The 21,503-nt window shown below is 38.8% G+C and overlaps 1 protein-coding gene across 4 annotated transcripts in view; it reads left to right on the forward strand.

Annotated features, from left to right (window-relative positions):
* Positions 1-20,035, forward strand: part of Kat6a (lysine acetyltransferase 6A) — a 118,940-nt gene extending 98,905 nt beyond the window's left edge. For all 4 annotated transcript variants that reach the window (XM_070016085.1, XM_070016089.1, XM_070016087.1 and 1 more), the window contains 8 exons: positions 1,360-1,501; positions 3,506-3,667; positions 5,552-5,645; positions 7,740-7,971; positions 8,493-8,700; positions 9,395-10,000; positions 12,585-12,909; positions 17,069-20,035. In XM_070016085.1, coding sequence (XP_069872186.1) covers positions 1,360-1,501; positions 3,506-3,667; positions 5,552-5,645; positions 7,740-7,971; positions 8,493-8,700; positions 9,395-10,000; positions 12,585-12,909; positions 17,069-19,728 — 4,429 coding nt within the window. In that variant the 3' untranslated portion in view covers positions 19,729-20,035. The remainder of the gene's footprint in view (positions 1-1,359; positions 1,502-3,505; positions 3,668-5,551; positions 5,646-7,739; positions 7,972-8,492; positions 8,701-9,394; positions 10,001-12,584; positions 12,910-17,068) is intronic.
* The last annotated feature ends 1,468 nt before the right edge of the window (positions 20,036-21,503 follow it).

Consider the following 21,503-nt stretch of genomic DNA (forward strand, 5'->3'; position numbering starts at 1 on the left):
ACTGTTTTTATAATATACAATAGATGTGCATTTTACTCTGTACTACATACACCTTTTGCTCCTAGTACAGTGCCTGCCATGTGGTAAGTATTCAGGAAACCTTTATTTCCTTACTCTAGTAGATGAATGAAAAGATAAAAGACAGCAAAGGAAGCTAAAAGAATTCGTAGCTCAGCAAAATCATCTTGTTTGTATGTTCAGAAGCAGGCTTTCCTCTACTTCATTCACAAGGGAGAAAAATATGTGAGATTTTCATGTTTGTCAGTTAAATGACTTCAAAAGATGAAATTCTTAGCCTTATATGAAGAGCACTGAACTGCCTTAATTTCTCATCTTTGCCTTCCTGTAGGCAAAGTTGATGTGCTGCTATATAAATTAGTTTAAATTTGGTTCTTGTCCTTCCTCTTTTTCCGTTCTCCACCTCCTCCCCTCCGTTCTCCACCCCTCTTTTCCTACTCCTGCTCCTCTTTCTCCCTCCTCCTCTTTCTTTGATTAGTGGAGATAATGATAAATTGTCTTGCCTTTTGGGGGGTGGGGATGGCAGGGGGGATTGGTTAGACTTAGGTTTGACCTCAGAGCCTCACACTTACTAGTCTAGATAGGTATATGCCATTGAGCCACAGGTCAAGCCCTTTCTTGCACTGTGCCCCCCCTCCCCCCCCCCCCGCCACCTCCTGCCCCCGCCGGTACTGGGGCTTGAACTCAGAGCCTGCTTGCTGTCGTTGAGTTTTTTTGCTCAAAGTTACTGTTCTAACACTTAAGTCATAGCTCTACTCCTGCCTTTTTTTGGTGCTTAATTGGAGATAAGTCTCACAGACTTTCCTGTCCAGGCTGGCTTCCTACCTCAGTTCTTACATCTCAACCTTCTGAGTAGCTAAGATTATAGTCATGAGCTACCAGAGCCCAGCCTCACTGTTTTGTTGTTGTTGTTGCTTGTTTGTTCATTTTGTTGTGTTTTTGTTTTGAAATAAGGTCTTGGTTCCTCCTTGGGCCTATTCCTGGACCAGGATCTTTTTATTTTATGTATCCTAATATAGCTGGGATGACAGGAACATTTCCATCACACCTAGCTTCTTCAAGTTAAGATGGATTTTTAACCCTCCTCGCCCCCTGTGGCTAGCCTGGCAACCTGATCCTCCAATCCCAGTCTTCCTCATAGCTTGGATGACAGGCATTATAATACTTCACCCAGGTTGAAAAAGATTCTAGGGTTGGCCTAGAGCCATGATCCTTCTAATATTAACCTCTTAAGTAACTAGGAGTATAGGTTTTAAAACATGGGTGATAATAAGAAATCAAAAGGATAGAGTTGTGACATTTGAAGATGTGTAAGATGTAAATCTCTGTTATTATTTACAGGTTGCCTAAATTATATCTTTGTGAATTTTGTCTAAAATACATGAAAAGTAGAACTATTCTACAGCAGCACATGAAAAAATGTGGTTGGTTTCATCCTCCTGCGAATGAGATATACCGAAAGAATAATATTTCTGTCTTTGAGGTAAGGCACATGTTTGTTCATCTGACCATTTCAAAAGCAAGTGCCATTTGTAGTGTATCTAATTGTGCAAGTTGATTTTTTTTGGGGGAAATATTTATTGTTGTTCACTCACAAATGGCACCAAGTTTACAAGCTTCCCCTCACAATAAACTGCTCTGTATGTCATTAAATCGGAGGCATCACTTACAATATATTTTATGTACCAGCAAAAGGAAAAAATAATTCCATTGATAAAATGCCATTTGGTTTTAAGATGATATATGTTAAGATGATAAAAGTACATCTTAGCTTCTATATAATAGGGCTCTTGAAAGCATTTCTATTAAGAGGGATATCTTTTATAATAGTGTATTCATTTATGCTAGTAATTTTCTTTCTTTTTTTTTTTTTTTTTTTTTTTTGGCAACACTGGTCTGACTGTGTCCTTGAGCTTTTGAGGCTGGGGCTCTACCACTTGAGCCACCACTCCTAGCTCTGGTATTTGCTGTTTTGTTTGTATATGGATCTAGTGAGCTCCTCTGCCTGGCTGGTCTCCTGAGAGTCCTCCAGCTCTCAGCCTTCTAAGTAGCCCTAATTACAGGTGTGAGCCACTAGTATCTAGCTTCTAATATTAGTAAACGTATGCCTATGATTTTGTGTTGTTCTTAATAGTGAACTTTAATTGCTTGATCTTTAGTGCAATTGTTTTGAGTGCCAAATATTTAGTACTTAACATATACTAAGTCCTATTAGTTAATACAGTGATAGAATTTCAAATTGTTTGGACTCATTCAACCTCTCATTTGATCTTCCCTAAGACTGTTTTAACTAATTTAGGCAGATAGTGAGTGTTGTGTGTGATACTGTTTCACAGTATTATTTATGCATATGATAAAAGAAGTCACTAAAAGCTACTTAGATTGCTGAAGAGTTTACTTAATATACCATACAGAATCTTGGGAGCTAATGTGGTTATCTACTGGCATTTTCTTAAAGACTGTAGGCTGCAGCAGCTCAAGAACCCAGGAGTGTCAGGGATGACAACATGGTGCTCCTGATCTCAGTCAATCCTAGGCTTCTTTGCCAGGTTCTTACCTAAGAAGATGCTTGGAGGTTTTTGTTTTTTGTTTTTTGGTCAGTTGTGGGACTTGAACTCTGGGCTTTGGCGCTGTGCCTGCTCTCTTCAGCCTAAGGCGAGCACTCTATCACTTGAGCCACAGCACCACTTCCGGTTTTCTAGTGGTTTATTGGAGATAAGAGTCTCACAGCCTTTCCTGCTTGGGCTGGCTTTGAACCGCCTACCTCAGACCTCAGCCTCCTGAATAGGTAGGATTACAGGCATGAGCCCCCAGTGCCCGGCTGCTTGGAGGTTTTAAGTGACAATAGTTAGTGCTGTCTCAAGTAGCTTCACTTGGGGTGCCTGAACACAACAGGTGGGATGGTACTGCTATACTGTTTTTTTTTTGTTTTTTGTGGGTTTTTTGCTTTTGTTTTTTCGGTCATGGGGCCTAAACTCTGGGCCTGGGCGCTGTCCCTCAGCTCTTCAGCTCAAGGCTAATGGTCTACCATTTGAGCCACAGACCCACTTCCAGCTTTTTCTGCTAATGCCGTGCTGAGGAATCAAATCCAGGGCCTCATGCATGCAAGGCAAACACTCTACCACTGAGCCACCTTCCCAGCCCCTGCTATACTGTTTTATCCAATAGTGTACTTTAGAAAAGGTTACACTTGAGTCTTTGGTTCAACTACTTTTGAAAATGGAGCTGCATTTAATCTTATTATTACAGAAAAATGCTATCTTAAAACTAGGTCTTCACTACTGTATTTATTCCTGCCTATTGAAAGTACAGTTTTATATATTTGTCTTAAAGCAGCATTGTACCATTATACCAGTTTCAAGGTTCTCATGTGTTGTGATCACTCATAAGTCCTCTTATGCTTGGCTAGGGATGCCTGAAGATTCTTGCAGTAGCTAATATATGTTATTCTAAAACCGCTTCTTCTGTCTTCCTCTCTATCCCCCAGGTTGATGGGAATGTGAGTACCATTTATTGTCAAAACCTGTGTCTCTTGGCAAAGTTGTTTCTTGACCACAAAACACTCTATTATGACGTGGAGCCATTTCTTTTTTATGTGTTAACACAGAATGATGTCAAGGGCTGCCACCTTGTTGGCTACTTTTCTAAAGTAAGTATTTATTTATTTATTTATTTATTTATTTATTTATTTATTTATTTATTTATTGTGCAGGTCCTGGAGTTTGAGTTCAGGGTCTAGTGTTCTTGCTTGGCTTTTTTCCTCAAGGCTACCACTTGAGCCATATCTCTAGTTTCAGCTTTTTACTAATTAATTGTACTTGTCTGCCTGGTCTGGCTTTTAACAACAGTCCTCAGATTTTAGCCTCCTGAATAATAGGATTATTAACATCAGCCACTGTCGACCTAAATGTTTAAATTTAAATCTAAAATGTTTAAATTTGTATGGAATAATCTTGGCTAGTTCTTAGTAGGAGACACTACATGATATAGCACCTTCATAGTGTCATGTGTAGCTGTTTGGGAAAAGAAATTGTAGGGACATTCAGAAACTTACCAATTGCTAGAGGTGCCTAGTAACATACAGCAGACAATATTCTCCTAGGAACATGCAGTGCTGGGAATACTCAAGAGGAAAAGCTTTAAAATGACTTCTATTCCCATGGTGATAATGGATAGAGCTTGTAAGATAAACACAGTAATTTACCTATCTCAGCTCTTTCTCAACTTAAATTTTCTGATCTTAATTTGAATTTTAGGCATAGAAATAAGATTAAGATAGCATTTTTATTAAAGGATATTTCTTTTTCTTAATTTTCTACTCTAGAAGTTTCTAGTCATACAACTTAAAAGATGTACTTTTATTTATGCAAGCCCAAGATAACATCTGAATATAAAAAGTTTAGTGGGGGGCTGGGAAGGTAGCTCAGTGGTAGAGTGCTTGCCTCAAATGCATGAGGCCCTGAGTTGGATTCCTCGGCACCACATAAACAGAAAAAGCCGGAAGTGGCACTGTGGCTCAAGTGGTAGCATGCTATCCTTGAGCTGAAGAGCTGAGGGACAACGCCCAGGCCCAGAGTTCAAGCTCCATGACTGACGCCCCCCAAAAAAAGTTTAGTGGAAAGTACTAGTTTTATTAGACTTCTTTAAGGACTATTTCACTAAGTAAAGCTGTTTTAAATATATTTAAGTATATTAAATATATTTGTAGGAGTGAAGGTTTTTTAGGTTGTGTGTGTGGTAAGCACACATGCTGATACTGGTGCTTGAACTCATGAGCTCAGGGCCTTGTGCTCTTGCCTGGCTATTTTTATTCTTGGTTGGCATTTTATCACTTGAGCCACAGTTTTAATAGCTTTGCTGGTCAATTGGTGATATTCTCTCAGATTTATTTGCCAGGGCTGGTTTGAAACAGGATTATAAATGTTAGCTATGAGCCCCTGGCTCAAGACTATTTTCTTTTTTTTTTTTTTTTCTTTTTTTTGGGTCCGGTCGTGGGGCCTGAACTCTGGGCCTGGGCGCTGTCCCTCAGCTCTTCACCTCAAGGCTAGTGCTCTACCACTTGAGCCACAGCACCACTTCCGGCTTTTTTCTTTTTGCTTATGTGGTGCTGAGGAATCGAACCCAGGGCCTCATGCATGCAAGGCAAGCACTCAACCACTGAGCCACCTTCCCAGCCCTCAAGACTATTTTCTATAAAGCTAGGTATGACTAATAGAAGGGATTGTTCTGTGTTGTACCAAACCAGGAAGTTAAGGAAACTTTAAAACAGTTGATGACTCCTCTTGTTTCTAGTTCTTTACTGATTTATCATTTGTAACACTGCAGATTAGGTAGACTCAGATTCCTCTGCTGATCTTATACATTGACATGTTTTTGAGTTGCAGATGGTGTTGGATAGCATTTTATTTTATGTTTTTTACTCTCCTGAGATGGTTGCTTTGTGGTTTGGGCTGTTAGACTTTGTTAATAATTAGCATTACTATTCAATTTTACTTGGTTGTTTTAAAACTTGGCTTTTGTTTTTTTCTACCAGGAAAAGCACTGCCAACAGAAATATAACGTTTCCTGTATAATGATTCTTCCTCAGTACCAGCGTAAGGGCTACGGCAGGTTCCTCATCGATTTTAGTAAGGATTATATTAACATAGCTTCTCATTATCTCTTCCTGTGAACCTTCTGGATATGTGCATTTAAAGATTTGTAGATGATTCATTAGCTCCTAGTATCACTGTCATATTGTGTGAACCTTAAAGCCACAGTCCTTTTTCTTTTGGTTGGGCACAAAGTATTTTTAAATATCTAATACTGAATGCAGTTTTATGCAGTGGTAACTAATTCACAGCAATACTGGAAATACTGTATAAACTAAATTAGTGTTAGTCAAATATAGAAGCTGTTCAGTGTTAAGTTTTCATTTCCTAATTATCTAAGATAATGTGTATGTGTATGTGAGTGCGCGTGCGCACACACTTGCACCCACACACTCGTGTTTTAGTTTTAGGTCTTGCCTAGTGACAATATAACTTATTCTGAGTTCAGTAAAGGTGTTTTTCTCCTCCCATTCGTTTCATACATTCATAATCTTGCTTAGAAACTTAAGTATTTACAATTATTTTTATGATTATAAAATAGTGATTTGGGGGAATATTTTCCCCTAGATATTGCTATAAAAAAAGGTATTTAAAAGAATATACACAACTATCTATAGAGACAAATATTGATATACATACAGAGATACCCTATAGAATATATAGATAGATGGATACATATAAATGGAAAGTTAACTGCTTACGTTTGTTTTACTGGTTTTTAACTATATTCCTGACCAGTTTTATTGAAGGTATGCCCTATTGGTTATTTTCTTGGCTTTTGTGGTTAGCAATATGGGGTAGAACTTTATATTTCCTTTGATATTAATATATTATTTTGAAATAGGACTCATAATTAGTATGTTAACTACCATTAAATAGCAAAGTTAGGGAAACTATTTATAGTGATGTTTTTGAGCTATATGAACAACCATCTGTAGGATTACAGTATTTGTTTTATTTTTCCAGATAGCCTTTTTTTTCTTTTTTTGGCCAGTACTGGTGCTTGAACTCTGGGTCTTGGTGCTGTTCCTAGGGTCCTTTTGCTCAAGGCTAGCTCTGTACCATTTGAGTCATAGCTCTACTTCAGGCTTTTTCTTAATTGGAGATAAGAGACTCATGCACTTCCTTCCCAGGCTGGCATCAAACTTGGATCCTCAGATCTTGGCCTCCTGAATAGCTACTTTTACAGGCATGAGCCCACTAATGCCCAGCTTAGATAGCCATTTTTAGGCTCATTTAAATGTTCTTTAATGAGACAAAAGCTTAATTTCTACTGCCATCCAATTTTTTTTTATTCTTTTCCCTCAGACTTTATACTCCCACTCCTTGAGTTATTCACAGACCATCTACTCTGACATATTCTTGCTGACAGTTTTGCTTGACAAAACTGATAGGCAGTTGTAGGGAGTGTTTGGATTGAAGTGAGAAATGTATTCACTCATAGAATAAACCTCAATCTGAATAGAATTATGCGAAAACTATGACATTCTTTTGTATTTCTCAGTTCAGATACAGCAGTGGCCCTCTAGTGGCCCAAATAAAATATGCAAAGATGACTTTCTCCTGTTTTATGTAGACATTAAAACTATTTCAGTTTTAATCTTATTAGTGCACCTTGTTGATAAAAGTCCTGGTTTTCATCAACTTGAGTGGTTTAGTGATTTATAGTGACTAAAATTAGGTTGAAGCATAGCATTTATAGGTTAATATGTAATCTCCATTGTAATTTTGTAAGTTTTTTGTTTTTAAAGGAATTTACCAGCCAGGCGCTGGTGGCTCACGCCTGTAATCCTAGCTACTCAGGAGGCTGAGATCTGAGGATTGTGGTTCAAAGCTAGCCTGGGCAGGAAAAGCCATGAAATTCTTATCTCCAATAAACTACCAGAAAAAACAGAAGTGGTGCTGTGGCTCTGGTGGTAGAGCGCTAGCCTTGAGCTGAAGAGCTGAGGGACAGCACTCAGGACCAGAGCGCAAGCCCCATGACCCACACACACACACACACACAAAAGTAATTTACCTTTGAAATTACTATTACTTATAATATTTGGATTAGTAATAGCAAAAGATATTACTATTTGGGTGAATCAAACTTTATTTTTAGAGTTTCTGATAGTTATGGGGTTTCTTTAGGTTATTTGTTATCAAAACGTGAAGGCCAAGCAGGATCACCTGAGAAACCGTTATCAGATCTTGGTCGTCTTTCCTACATGGCTTATTGGAAAAGTGTAATATTGGAGTGCCTTTATCACCAAAATGACAAGCAAATCAGCATTAAGAAGCTAAGCAAGTTGACTGGCATCTGCCCTCAAGACATTACTTCCACACTCCACCACCTACGAATGCTGGACTTTCGTAGTGACCAGTGAGTATCACATCCCTTTACATACTTTTGAAAAGAAATTAGGTGGAACTTTTGGGACTAGATAGCCAGATTATTGATGAAAAAGCAGTAATCAATGTATACCTCTAGAAACAATATTAAAATAGACCTTTATTGTCCACTTAAATGATAACAAGTAAAAATATATATTAAAATGAAGGACAGACTGTACCCCTAATTAAAGTGGTTAGGAAAAGGCCACAGAAAAAGGGACACATTTGAGATCAATAAATGGATAAAAGGAAAGGAAGCTCAGAGAAGACAAAATTGCACATATGGAAAGTTCAGGTCAATAATTAGTTAGAAAAACTTAATATACAATTGAATATAGGCCATGTACAACTCATACTTGTTAGCACTTGGGGTGGCCTTTTTCTGTATTTCATTATTCCAAAGTATTTGTCATTGTCATTTCAAGGGTTTTTCATTAATTATATGACCATATTCATTTTTATGTACATCTTGTACATTGTTGATTGCTATAAACTTTTCTCTGGTTGTAGATTTGTGATTATACGCCGGGAAAAACTTATCCAGGATCACATGGCCAAACTTCAACTGAATTTGAGACCTGTGGATGTAGATCCAGAATGTTTACGCTGGACTCCTGTTATAGTTTCCAACTCGGTTGTCTCAGAGGAGGAAGAGGACGAGGTGGATGAAGGAGAGAGTGAAGAGCCCCAGTGCCAGGAAAGAGAAGTAGAGACCAGTGTAAGGACATGGTGCATGAGTAGTCTCTTATTTTTTGTTTGTTTTATTTTTGGCAGTTTTGGACTCTTGGACCTCACACTTGATTGGCTGCTTACTTGCTTGCTTGGCACTCTACCACTTGCTACATACCTCCAGTCCCATTCAGTTTGCTTTTGATGACAGTTTTTATTTCAAAGGTAGAAATTGCAGGAAAACTCAGGCTCATTTACTTACTAGTGTATTTTTAAGTGCTAGGCCATTAGGAGACCATCATATTTCTTCCAATGTGTTATTATGATTGAATATTTACCAGAATGCAAATAAAGTTAAATTTTAAGTTGTATACTAATTGAGGACTCTACATTGAATCAAATATGACATTTCACTAACATGAAATGAAGATCCATTTTCCTTAAAATTACTGAATAATGTTAGCACACATGTGTTTTCAGTAGAGCATTGAAATTTTCAATGAACATACAGTCATATAAAGAAAAACATTGAAAGCTGTATAGTGTAGTATAGACCATCATCAATGGTTAAACACATTTATGTGTGCATTGAATACACAATCAGCCTCCTGGGTATTAGATTACAAGCTCTCACCACTATGCCTGATTTCTGTTTCTTTTTATGTCATGGAAAGGCAGAATAGGTAGATAAAAGTAAACAGGACTGAAAATTTAACCATTTTTGTTTTATTTTCTAAAATCAGGTGGGAAAGTCTATGTCTCGGGAGAACAAAGAACAAGATTCTTACTCTTCAATAGGAAGTGAAAAGAAACCAGAAGTTATAACTCCAGCCAGTTCCACACGCTTGAACAAGCAGGTCCTTCCCCGTGATAGTCTTCCTGCAAATAGTCAACCATCTCGGAGGGGCCGCTGGGGGAGAAAGAACAGAAAGCCCCAGGAACGCTTTGGTGATAAAGACTCTAAACTGCTCTTGGAAGAGACATCATCAGCTCCTCAGGAACAGTATGGAGAATGTGAGGGAAAACTGGAAACCTCCCAAGAACAATACACTGCAAACGAAGAACAGTTGACAATCCCTCAGGAGCAGCAAAGCCTGGATGGGAAGCCAGACCTTCCCAAAAGAAGATTAAGTGAGGGTGCTGAGCTATGGCGAGAACAACTAAAGAAAAGTCCGAAGGTTCTTAGATGCAGGTTGCCAGAAGCAAATGATAGACTGCCTCGTTGCTATAGTGATGGGGACAGGGCTGTCCTTAGGGGCTTTAGCGAGAGCAGTGAGGAGGAGGAAGAGCCAGAAAGTCCTCGGTCAAACTCACCACCAATTCTTACAAAACCCACCTTGAAGCGGAAGGTAATGTGTTTCTGTATGTGTTGTTCTCTAGCTTCAGCTTATTGTACACTGTTGTCCTGTCCTACTGCTCTGAAAGATTAAGGTAGAAATTTTCCAACTTTAAATCTGAACAAACTAGTGATCTTCCTGAGGAACATTTGAAATGTGTAGATAACGTCTTTGGTTCATGGAAGTTAACTTAGATGCCACAAGTTTATTTAAGGGCAGAAACGCTTTTTAGCTTTCTAGTTTGCTGTTCAAATCAGGCCCAGTAAGAGATTAACAGCAATAACTGATTAACTGGTATTAAAATAGAATAATGGTGACAGTATAGTATAATAACAGTTAAGTGGATGTAGTATCTAACTTTTTTACTTGTAGCTTTTCTTTGGCATGTCTGATCACCAACATCACTACTCTCACCATCTGGGCTACTCTGAAACTAAAATAGGGGTTATTTGAACACAACACTGCAGTACTGTGCCAGTCTATCTGATAACCAAATAACTACTAAGGATTGGAGGAGTATGGATATGCCAGAGAAAGGCCAAGTCAAGAAGGAGCAGGATGGCATGGAATTACATTATACTATTTAGAAAAATACATAATTTAGAGCTTATGAAATTACTTATCTCTGGCACTTTCCATTTAATATTTTTGGACTGTGGTTGAATCATGGAAAGTAAAACCACCGGTAAGTGGACTACTTGTGCCAAACACATCGCAGGCTATGAAGTAAACCTTCAGCATTGGCACAGCCAACTGGACTAAATTATGTCAGTTTCCTGATGATCCCCTTCATGGCAATGGGTGATAGCTTTCTTCCAAACTAATGAAATTATTCCTTTTCTTAGCATATCCTCTACCCTCACCCTCGCTTCAAAAAAAGGAAAGGAAAAAAGAAAATCATTTGAGTAGAGATAGTAAATCATAGCTACTCAGAAGGTAGAGCGAGAAGGAAAGGATATATCTCTCTCTCAATCTCTGTCTCCTTCTCCCTCTCCCTTCCTCTTTCTCCTCCCTCTCCCCCGTTTCCTCTCCTGTCTCCCTTCTTCTCTTCCCTCTCTTTCTTTCTTTTAGAGTACCTTAACCAGTAAGGATGACTGGTCAGGGATTTTGTAGAATACCTCTCATGATATTTGAAATGAGTCATGTGGTCTTTAGAGGAAGACCTTAGAAGTAAAAGTGCCATTCTCATCACATTTAAAGAGTATCTATGAGTATGTATAATCAGTTACAAGGGTATTTACTATCAGTATGACTTTTCATTGTTGATGTTACTTCATTCAGTGCTTCTCAGGTTTCTCCTCCATACTGTACTAGAAGAAAGTGCACACACTTTCACACATTTCAGAAGTGTATGAGTAGTTAGCTTAAAAATATAGTATCTTGCATACATTATTTGTTTGGGAGATTTGTTCATTCTGTCCCACCTATCGATGTTTATTCTGGTGTTTGTTTTTTTTCAATATGGACTCTTATTAGATATTTACCTGATACTTCAATATCAAATCAGTACTATTGCTTTTTACATTTGCTCAAGATCTTTGAGATTACTCCTGACCCGTTTATCACAGTCTCATCATTGTGGGGTTTTGTTTTTGTTTTGAGCACTTTTTTACTTTATGGAACTGTAAGTTGCTTCAGTTCTGTTTTCTATATTTCCTGTCTCATTGCTAGAATCAGCCAGTTTTTCAACGAGCAGGGCCATTTTTAATCTGTTTTGAAAAGTGTATTCTCAGTTACAACTAATAGATTCAAAGCAGGAAAAAATGAGCATTGGCTAACTACTTTTCATCGCATGATTGTGAATATATCTTTACCATAGTAGGGCTTATAATATTTCATATTTATAAGGTAAAACAGATACACTATTTCTTTGTGTGAAAAAAATTCATTTGATTGGGGCTCAAGAGACTATTTTACAGTAGTTTCTACATAGACTAGCTGTATGATTTTGAGCAAGTTCTTACTATTTCTTGCCACAACTGAATGAGAACAGTCTATTAAATATTCTTGTGGTCATCATCATCTCTATTACTTGGCGATATAATTTGTGTGATTTAAAATATTAAGTCAGCCTAGTGCAAAAGTATATCCATTTCACTAACAGATGTTTTAATATGAAAATGCATCATTAACACAAAATCAAAACTCCAATATAATTTTTTATACTCCAATATAATTTTTTTTATGTCTAGTTCCTGAAAATGGCCTACAACTTTACTGATGTGGTAACTTTACATAGTGATGTATAAGACAAAGAGAAGTTCAGGGGCCAGTATCTAGAAATTTTTCTGTCAAAGTAACTCAATGTAAAATTTAATGGATATAAGGTAATTAACATATCTGCCCTTTGGATGCACTTGCCTGTTCTTTAACAAAATTGTGTTCATTTATCCAAAGTCTTTGTGCCCTTAATATTTTGTGTATAGTATCTTGCTTTAGTATTTTAAAATGATATTCACGATATCTTTTAGCAAACAGCATCCTCATTTTATACATGCTAATTCTATTCATTTTTAAAACATTGTTCATATTACTAGTAGAGAAGATGGTGTTCGTTATTATAAATAAATATTTGCTTTTTTTAAAAAAAAAATAGAAACCAATTCTTCACCGAAGAAGGAGAGTCCGAAAGCGCAAACATCACAATAGCAGTGTAGTCACAGAAACTATTTCTGAGACCACAGAGGTATTAGATGAACCTTTTGAAGACTCCGACTCTGAAAGACCAATGCCAAGATTAGAACCCACATTTGAAATTGAGGAGGAGGAGGAGGAGGAGGAAGAGGAAGAGGAGGAGGAAAATGAACTTTTCCATAGAGGATACTTCCATCGCTTGTCCTCACAGGATGTTCTCAGGTGCCACTCCTCTTCTAAGAGGAAATCTAAAGAGGAAGAGGAAGATGAATCAGATGACGCCGATGGTATGTTTTATAGAACTGTTTAATTATTGCAAGGATTTTTTGTTTGTTTGGGTTTTGGTGTTTTTTTTTTTTGCCAGTCCTGGGATTTGAAGTAGGCCTGGGTGCTGTCCCTGAGTTTTTGTGCACAAGGTTAGTGCTCTACCACTTGAGCCACAGCTCCACTCCCAGCTTTTCCTGTGGTTAAGTGGAGATGAGAATCTTACAGACTTCTTGCCCAAGCTAGCTTTGAACCATGATCCTCAGATTTTAGCCTTCTTAAGTAGTTAGGATGACAGATATGAGCCACCAGCACGCAGCTAATTATTGCAGTTTTAATATCTTTAAATCCAGAACAGTGATAGCAGCATGTCCTTAACAAAAGGATTGAAAAGAAACATGAATACTAAGCAAGAAAAAGGCTTGACAATCTCTAAAAGTCATATCAAGTATATCTGTGTTCCTTTTGCATTTAATTCTTGAACTCAGGATCATTTTTGTCTGATCTTTTCTTGGCTTTTTTAGTTAGTCACCTGGCCTTAGCGTTGCAAGATATTTATTATAATGTGAACACCCTGGACTGTTTTGCTCATTAGTGCTTTCTGAATGCTTAAGAAAGTAAATATCTTTAAATGAATAAGCCCTAAGAAGATATCTCCCTAAAAATAACACAAATTTTTTGTATCAGATGTGTTCAGGAACCCTTCCTCACTCTAGTATACAATAATTACCTTCTGTTACTGGTTTTCTTTTTTGGAGTCTGGGATTGGTTTGTTTGCTTTGGTGCCAATTCTGGGTCTTGAAATCAGGGTCTTGCACTTTTTGCTTAATGTTGGCACTCTACCACTTGAACCACAGCTCCACTTCTAGCTTTTTACTAGTTAGTTGAGATAAAGAATCTCAGATTTTTCTGCCCAGGCAGCCTTCAAACTTTGATTCTCAGATCTGAGTTTTCTGGGTAGGATTATAGGAGTAAGCCACAAAGGCCCACTATTTTGTTTTTGTATTCTGAAACAAAATGTCACTCTATAGCCCAGGCTGGCTTCAATCATGTAATCCTTCTACTTTAGCTTTCTGAGTGCTAGGATTACAGCTGTGGGCCATCATACCCAGCTACTAGTAGTACATTGCTAATAACTAGTAACAGTAACTAAAAATAGGTTTATAGTGTATCTAAAAATCTACTTTTTTTTTTTTTGAGTTACTAGGATTTGAACCCAAGGCTTCATACTTGCTAGGCTGGTGTTTTACCTCTGAGACACTCTTTTACTATTGCCTTTTGCAGGTTATTTTGGAGATGGAATCTAATGAATATTTCTGCCCAGAGTAGCTTCAAATTGCTATTCTCCAAATCTCAGTCTCGTGCATAGCTAGGGTTACAAGTGTGAACCACTGGTACTCAGCTTAATTATGTACTTTTAAAAATAATTTTATTTATATTACTCTTTAGAGACACAGAAACTGGGACTTTATAAGATGAACTGCTCAGGAACTAGGTTTTAGCATCCCAACCTTAAGTTTTGCCAGTGTATCATGCCATCCATACCTACAGTGTGTTTTCCTTGCATGAGCACAAACCAACGTTGTGTGTGTGTGGGGGGGGGGTTGTTTTGTATTTATTTTACTAGGGACTAAACCATTCTACCACTTAAATTACTCCTTTAACCTTTTGGTGCATTAGTTAATTTTGAGGTAGGGTCTTGCCTTGTATTTGTTTGTCCTGGGCTGCAGTCCTCCTATTTGTGCTTCTTCATGTCACTAGAGATGACAGATACACACCACCACTGAACCCTATAACTGGGATGTCAGCTATGCATCAGTGGACCCAGCCATTGGTTAAGATGTAGTCTCATGAACTTCTTTTTGCCTAGGTTGCTCTTGAATCTTGATTTCCTCCTATTTCCGTCTTCTAAGTAGCTAAGAATTACAGGTTTTTAAGCTACTGCATGAGGCCAAACAAAATTTAATTACTTTAGCTAGGTGAATGTGAAGAAATCTTGTTGCCCACCATTGCTACATAAACTATTAGCATTTTTTTCCTTTAAGTTTTTTAATTCTACCTTTTTTTTCTTTGATAGCAATCCTAGTGCTTGAACTCAGGGCTTGCTAGGTAAGCACTCTACCACTTGAGTGAACTCCTAGCTTTAGATACTTTTTGTGAAGTGAATTTTTAGCTCTTTGTGTAGAGCTAGCCTCAGATCATGCATAATCCTTCTATCTCTGCCTCTAGCTCCCATTGTAGCTAGGATTACAGACATGAATGACTGTGCCCAGCTCCTTATTCTACTTTTATTTATTTGCTTTGTTTGGATTGGGTTTGAACTCAGACCCTTGCACTTGTTAGACAAAAGCTTTATCACTTGAGCCTCAGGTCCTTCATTCTACTTTTTTTTTTTTTCCCCCCCGTCGGTCGTGGGGGCCTGAACTCTGGGCCGGACACTGTCCCTCAGCTCTTCAGCTCAAGGCTAGCTTTCTACCACTTGAGCCACAGCTCCACTTCTGGCTTTTTCTGTTTATTTGGTGCTGAGGAATCGAACCCAGGGCCTCATTCATACAAGGCAAGCACTCTACCACTAAGCCACCTTCCCAGCCCCCTTTATTCTACCTTTAAAGTCTTTATTTCAAATCCAGTAAATAAAACTCTTGAATTTTCTTTATGAATTTTTTTTTTGAGACAGGCTTTCATTATGTCTCTAGTCTGGCCTTGAACTTGTGACTCTCCCGCTTCAGCTTCTTGTGTGTTGAGATGATAGGTGGATGCTATTGTACCCAGCTATTCTCTTTATTATAATTATATTTTTGTATAACAAGTACTTTATTTTTTGTGTATGCTAACATTATGGCTTCTACTCACAGCCAGGCACTTTCCCTTAGCTTTTTGTTTTCAAGGCTGGTACTCTACCACTTTGAACTACAATTCTAACTTCCAGCTTTTTGTTGTTTACTTGAGAGTGTCTCAGATTTTTATACCCAGGATGACTTCAGACCATGATTCTTACATTTCATTCTCATGAGTAACTAGGATTATAGGTATGAGCTGCCGGCGCCCAGTTAAAACAAATACTTTCAATGTAATTCAATAAGATGACTATATTGTTTGCTATATTGTGAATGATTCTCCAGAATTTTATTTGTGATAAATTTTGAGTTGTCAGAAGCTAAAAATTTATTGTGTAAATTTATTGTGTAAATTTTGCACTTAACGTTATCTTGAGTCACTGTTCACTATACTAGTGAACATGTTTAAGTTCTGTCTCCTTGGGGAGTTTTTTCTGATGCAGCCATTATCTTGTGTACTTTCAGGTACACCTGTTTTTTAGTACCTTTGTAAATTCTCCTTGTCAAATCCTGTTCTTGGTGCTTTTAGCTTTTTTAAATTAAGGGGGATTTAAGATATATTTAATGCCACTAAACTGTATAATAAAAAATGGTTAAGATGAGTTTTATGTATATTTTATCTCCATTTAGAAAAAATAATGCAAACATCAAAGTTCTGTAAGTATTACTGCTGCTTTAACTTCTTGTTTGTTTAGGACTAAGTAAATTTCTTACTTGTCTAGGACTAAATGCTTTGCATATATATGCAACATTAATAAAACCATTGTGAGATGAGAATGTGACTCAAGCTATAGAGTACCTACCTAGCAAATACAAGACAAAGTTCAGATATAATACAAGTTAAAATCTGAGTTCTGGGGAAAATTTTAAAAAAACACACATTTGTTTACACTGGCTCCTACTACTACCTTGAATGAATTTCAGGGAATGGGGGGAAAAACAGATAACATAAATTGCAAGCAAAAAAAGCTGACTTGTAACATACAGTTGTACAGTAAAGACAACATGATAAAAATTACTTACTAGGTATTGCATCTTTTTAAAGCTTATTTTCATTTTATACACTCAGAGAATAACTTTCCACAGCCATATGCTGTGGTTACTTTGAAACTGGCTTCATTAGGGAATGGTAGCATAATGTAGATCAGGATTCTTCTACTGGTTTTATGTGGCTCTAGAAGATGCTTTTAATTACCTTTATCCTTTATATTCTTACTGTTAAAATGAAAGTAAGAGTCAGTAAAAGTGATGATGAATAAAAAGCATTCCTATTGTGTATGGTGGTCTCAAGAAATATAAAATTTTGTAACCTATCTTTATTATTTTTTTATTCTCTCCTGTATAGACACTCCTATCCTAAAGCCAGTATCTCTCTTGCGAAAATGTGATGTGAGCAGTTCTTCACTGGAGGCAGATACATCTACACCTATGAAAAAGAAAAAGGGATGGCCCAAAGGCAAAAGCCGCAAACCAGTCCACTGGAAGAAAAGACCTGGACGAAAACCAGGATTTAAGTTGAATCGGGAAATCACAGCTGTTTCTTTGCAAGAATGCATTGTTGAGCCCCCTGCCCCTATTCCTAAGGCTGGACGTAAATCTAAAACTCAAGAGAATGAAGAAACTGTTGAGTCAAAAGATTTGCCTTTGTCAGAAGAAAGAAAGGAAGAGGAGCTGCACGGAGAAGCAGATGAGGTTGAAGAAGGAGAGGAAGAGGACACAAATATCAGTGAAGTTAGAGCAGCTTCCCCAGTGGGCAGTAGCAACAGCCCTGAGGCCGAAATGAAAGACCCCGAGGTAGAAGAAGAGGAAGAGAAACCTCATGTCTTGGAAGAACAGAGACAGTCTGAGGAAGAGCCACAAGAGCTGGAAGAACAGGAACAAGAGGAGGAAGATGAAGTGACCATAGAGACGAACCAGAATGAAGACCATGATGCAGATGATGAAGATGATGGCCATTTGGAATCTGCAAAGAAAAAGGAGCCAGAGGAACAGCCTGTAAGAGAAGATGTCAAAGAGGAGCCTGGTGGCCAGGAGTCTTTTTTAGATACTGACATGCAGAACAGTAGGGAGAATGTAAAGGATAAAGATGAAACAGAACCGGATTCCGAGGAGGAACAGCCTTCCCATGAGACATCTGTGGTATCAGAGCATATACCAGGGTCCGAGGATGATCATGAAGAAGATTCAAACACTAAGGAAGAATTAATTGAATTAAAAGAGGAAGAAGAGATTCCTCATAGTGAGTTGGATCTGGAAACTGTACAAGCGGTACAATCTTTGACTCAAGAGGAAAGCAATGAGCACGAAGGAGCCTACCAGGACTGTGAAGAGACCCTTGCAGCTTGTCAGACACTGCAGAGTTACACACAGGCTGATGATGACCCTCAGATAGCAATGGTTGAAGACTGTCATGCCTCAGAACATAATAGCCCAATATCCTCAGTTCAATCTCATCCAAGCCAGTCTGTCCGCTCAGTCAGCAGTCCTAACGTGCCTGCCCTGGAGAGTGGTTATACACAGATCAGCCCAGAACAAGGATCACTGTCCGCACCCTCTATGCAGAACATGGAGACCAGCCCTATGATGGATGTGCCTTCTGTATCAGACCATTCTCAGCAGGTAGTCGACAGTGGCTTCAGTGATCTGGGCAGCATTGAGAGCACCACAGAGAACTATGAGAACCCAAGCAGCTATGATTCCACAATGGGTGGCAGCATCTGTGGGAATAACTCCTCTCAGAGCAGCTGCTCTTATGGTGCGTTGTCATCTTCCAGTAGCCTCACCCAAAATAGTTGTGTTGTCACTCAGCAAATGGCTAACATGGGCAGCAGCTGCAGCATGATGCAACAGAACACTGTCCAGCCTGCTTCCAATTGCAATATCAAGTCACCTCAGAGCTGTGTGGTGGAGAGGCCTCCCAGTAACCAGCAGCCGCCGCCGCCACCACAGCAGCAACAACAGCAGCCTCAGCCGCAGCCACCGCAGCAGCAACAGCAACCAGCACCGCAGCCACCCCCACCACAGCCCCAGCCGCCACAGCCCCAGCCACCACAGCCCCAGCAGCCTCCACCCCCACCCCAGCAGCAGCCCCCGCTGTCACAGTGTAGCATGAATAACAGCTTCACTCCAGCGCCTATGATCATGGAGATCCCAGAATCTGGGAGCACAGGGAACATAAGTATCTATGAGCGGATTCCAGGGGACTTTGGTGCTGGCAGTTACTCTCAACCATCAGCCACTTTTAGTTTAGCCAAGTTGCAACAGCTGACCAACACCATTATGGACCCTCATGCCATGCCTTATAGCCATTCTCCTGCTGTGACTTCCTATGCAACCAGTGTTTCTTTGTCTAATACAGGACTGGCTCAGCTAGCTCCATCTCATCCCTTAGCTGGGACCCCTCAAGCACAAGCCACAATGACACCGCCCCCCAACTTGGCATCCACTACCATGAACCTCACATCACCTCTGCTTCCGTGTAATATGTCTGCCACCAACATTGGCATTCCTCACACTCAGAGGTTGCAAGGGCAGATGCCAGTCAAGGGGCACATTTCCATCCGCTCCAAGTCTGCACCACTGCCCTCTGCGGCTGCACATCAGCAGCAGCTGTATGGCCGCAGCCCACCAGCAGTTGCCATGCAGGCTGGTCCTCGTGCATTGGCTGTTCAGCGCGGCATGAACATGGGGGTTAATTTAATGCCAACTCCTGCTTATAATGTCAATTCCATGAATATGAACACCTTGAATGCCATGAACAGCTATCGAATGACACAGCCCATGATGAACAGCAGTTACCATAGTAACTCTGCCTACATGAACCAGACAGCACAGTATCCTATGCAGATGCAGATGGGAATGATGGGGAGCCAGGCCTATACCCAGCAGCCTATGCAGCCAAACCCTCATGGAAACATGATGTACACTGGCCCCTCCCATCACAGCTACATGAATGCTGCTGGTGTGCCCAAGCAGTCACTTAATGGACCTTACATGAGAAGATGAGCAAGATGAACTTGCAGTTAAAAACTTAAATATATAATAAAGGAACTTTTTATACTGACAAACCAGAGAGAAAAATGGACCTTTTTTTTCCAGTTAAAATATTGCTGTAGACTTAGAAGAACTTTTCTTTGGTTTCTTTTATTTTTTAGAAAACCTGACCTCTTTTATTGGGTTCAATTTTGTTCTGGGTTTTGGTTTTCTTCACAATCTTGAACATTTTACAGTAGGACTCATCTAAAAATGGATTTGGGGATTGGGGAAACATGCACAAATCTTTTCATAATTAAAAAGAGCCTTACTTTCTTTACATACCACATGGACAGACTTTGTGTAAAAGTGAATTGTCTTTATTTTAAAATATGTTTCCCCTCACTGTTTGCAGCTCCCAATGTTGTCATTTTTAAACGTTATATATACATCTCAAGGGTCAACTAGACCCTTTCCTCCAAACCCAGTTCCTACTTCATTCCAGCAGGAGGCACTTAGGGGAAACTCAGACGGGGACATGGAAAACAACCCAAGCTCCTTAAACTTATTGTTACTACTTTTATTAGTAAAGTGAGGCAAGAAAATGCTTCTCCTTTTAAAATTTCCTCCACTCTCTGTATACACCTGTTGAAACCTTTACCCAAGAATGTTTCTTTATAGACTTTGTTGAAATCTTCGTTTTTCTGGAATCAAGTGTAATATAATTCTTTTTATAATCCACTCAGCACTCAGAGACGCAAAAATACTGTAAGTCTCACTTAACAGCAGAATCTCAGAGGATGCAATCCCAGTCTAGCCTTTGGGGGAATAAATATGGTCACTTAATCAAAAAGAGGAAACAGCCTCTTCTTTTTTACCACCTGGTGAATCAGCCATATAACTTGCATATTCCTCCTGGCCTCTTGCTTTTAGTATGTACTTTGAAATGCTAACTAAGGGTCTTGATTCTTGAGCCTTTGACTCTGATAAATCTAAAAAGAGCAGTCCCCAATGATTTGCCTCTCACATTATTTCATACAGTGTTGGTGGATGACTGTACCTTTGGTGGTTTTGAAAAATATCTAACAAACCTTTTGACACTTGATTTTATGTTGCAGAGATGGTGCAGAATGTGTGTCTAAAAAGAGACTCTAATGTGAGTTCATAACTACTTAAATGATCCATACCTCCAGTTTTCATTTGTCTTGAGACCTCAGTTCATCCCGTGAATCAGAGTGCACCAGCCCCTCTCCTGGCAGTGGCTAATGAGAAGAGGGAGAGACCCACCACCAGCAGCATATAGGGCACATCTGGACAGCACGACTTCAGCAGCTTCTTGTTTTGTTCCCAGTCTATTCTCCTTCCTCTTGTGCAACCAGTTTGCCCATTCTCTTCTTATTACTTGCTCCAGGGATAGGTAAAAAAAAAAAAATATATATATATAATATATATATATTATATATATATTCCATCATTAGAAGATGGAAACTATTATACCACTTGGTATGTGCAGTCAAATATCCAAAAGGGGGAAATACTGCTTAAAGAAATACCTGTAAGCATAAATTCTCTCCTTTGTTTGTACATTTTATATAAATAAATTTTTAAAGTACTAATTAGGCATTAAATTTTTTCAAATGCACAGGTTTGTTGGTTTTTTATACACTTTAATTGACTTTTTCAATTAAGTGTGTTAGAAAAAGGCAGAATTCTACACCTTACCGCTGTCAACTCTGAGCATGTGCAAGGCTGTGTAGGACCCGGTTTCTCTGTATATACTATTCCAGTTCCCAGTCATCTCTGTAGAA

Source organism: Dipodomys merriami, unplaced genomic scaffold (assembly GCF_024711535.1).
Source record: "Dipodomys merriami isolate MVZ:Mamm:240054 unplaced genomic scaffold, mDipMer1.0.p SCAF_12, whole genome shotgun sequence".
Classification (NCBI taxonomy): domain Eukaryota; kingdom Metazoa; phylum Chordata; class Mammalia; order Rodentia; family Heteromyidae; genus Dipodomys; species Dipodomys merriami.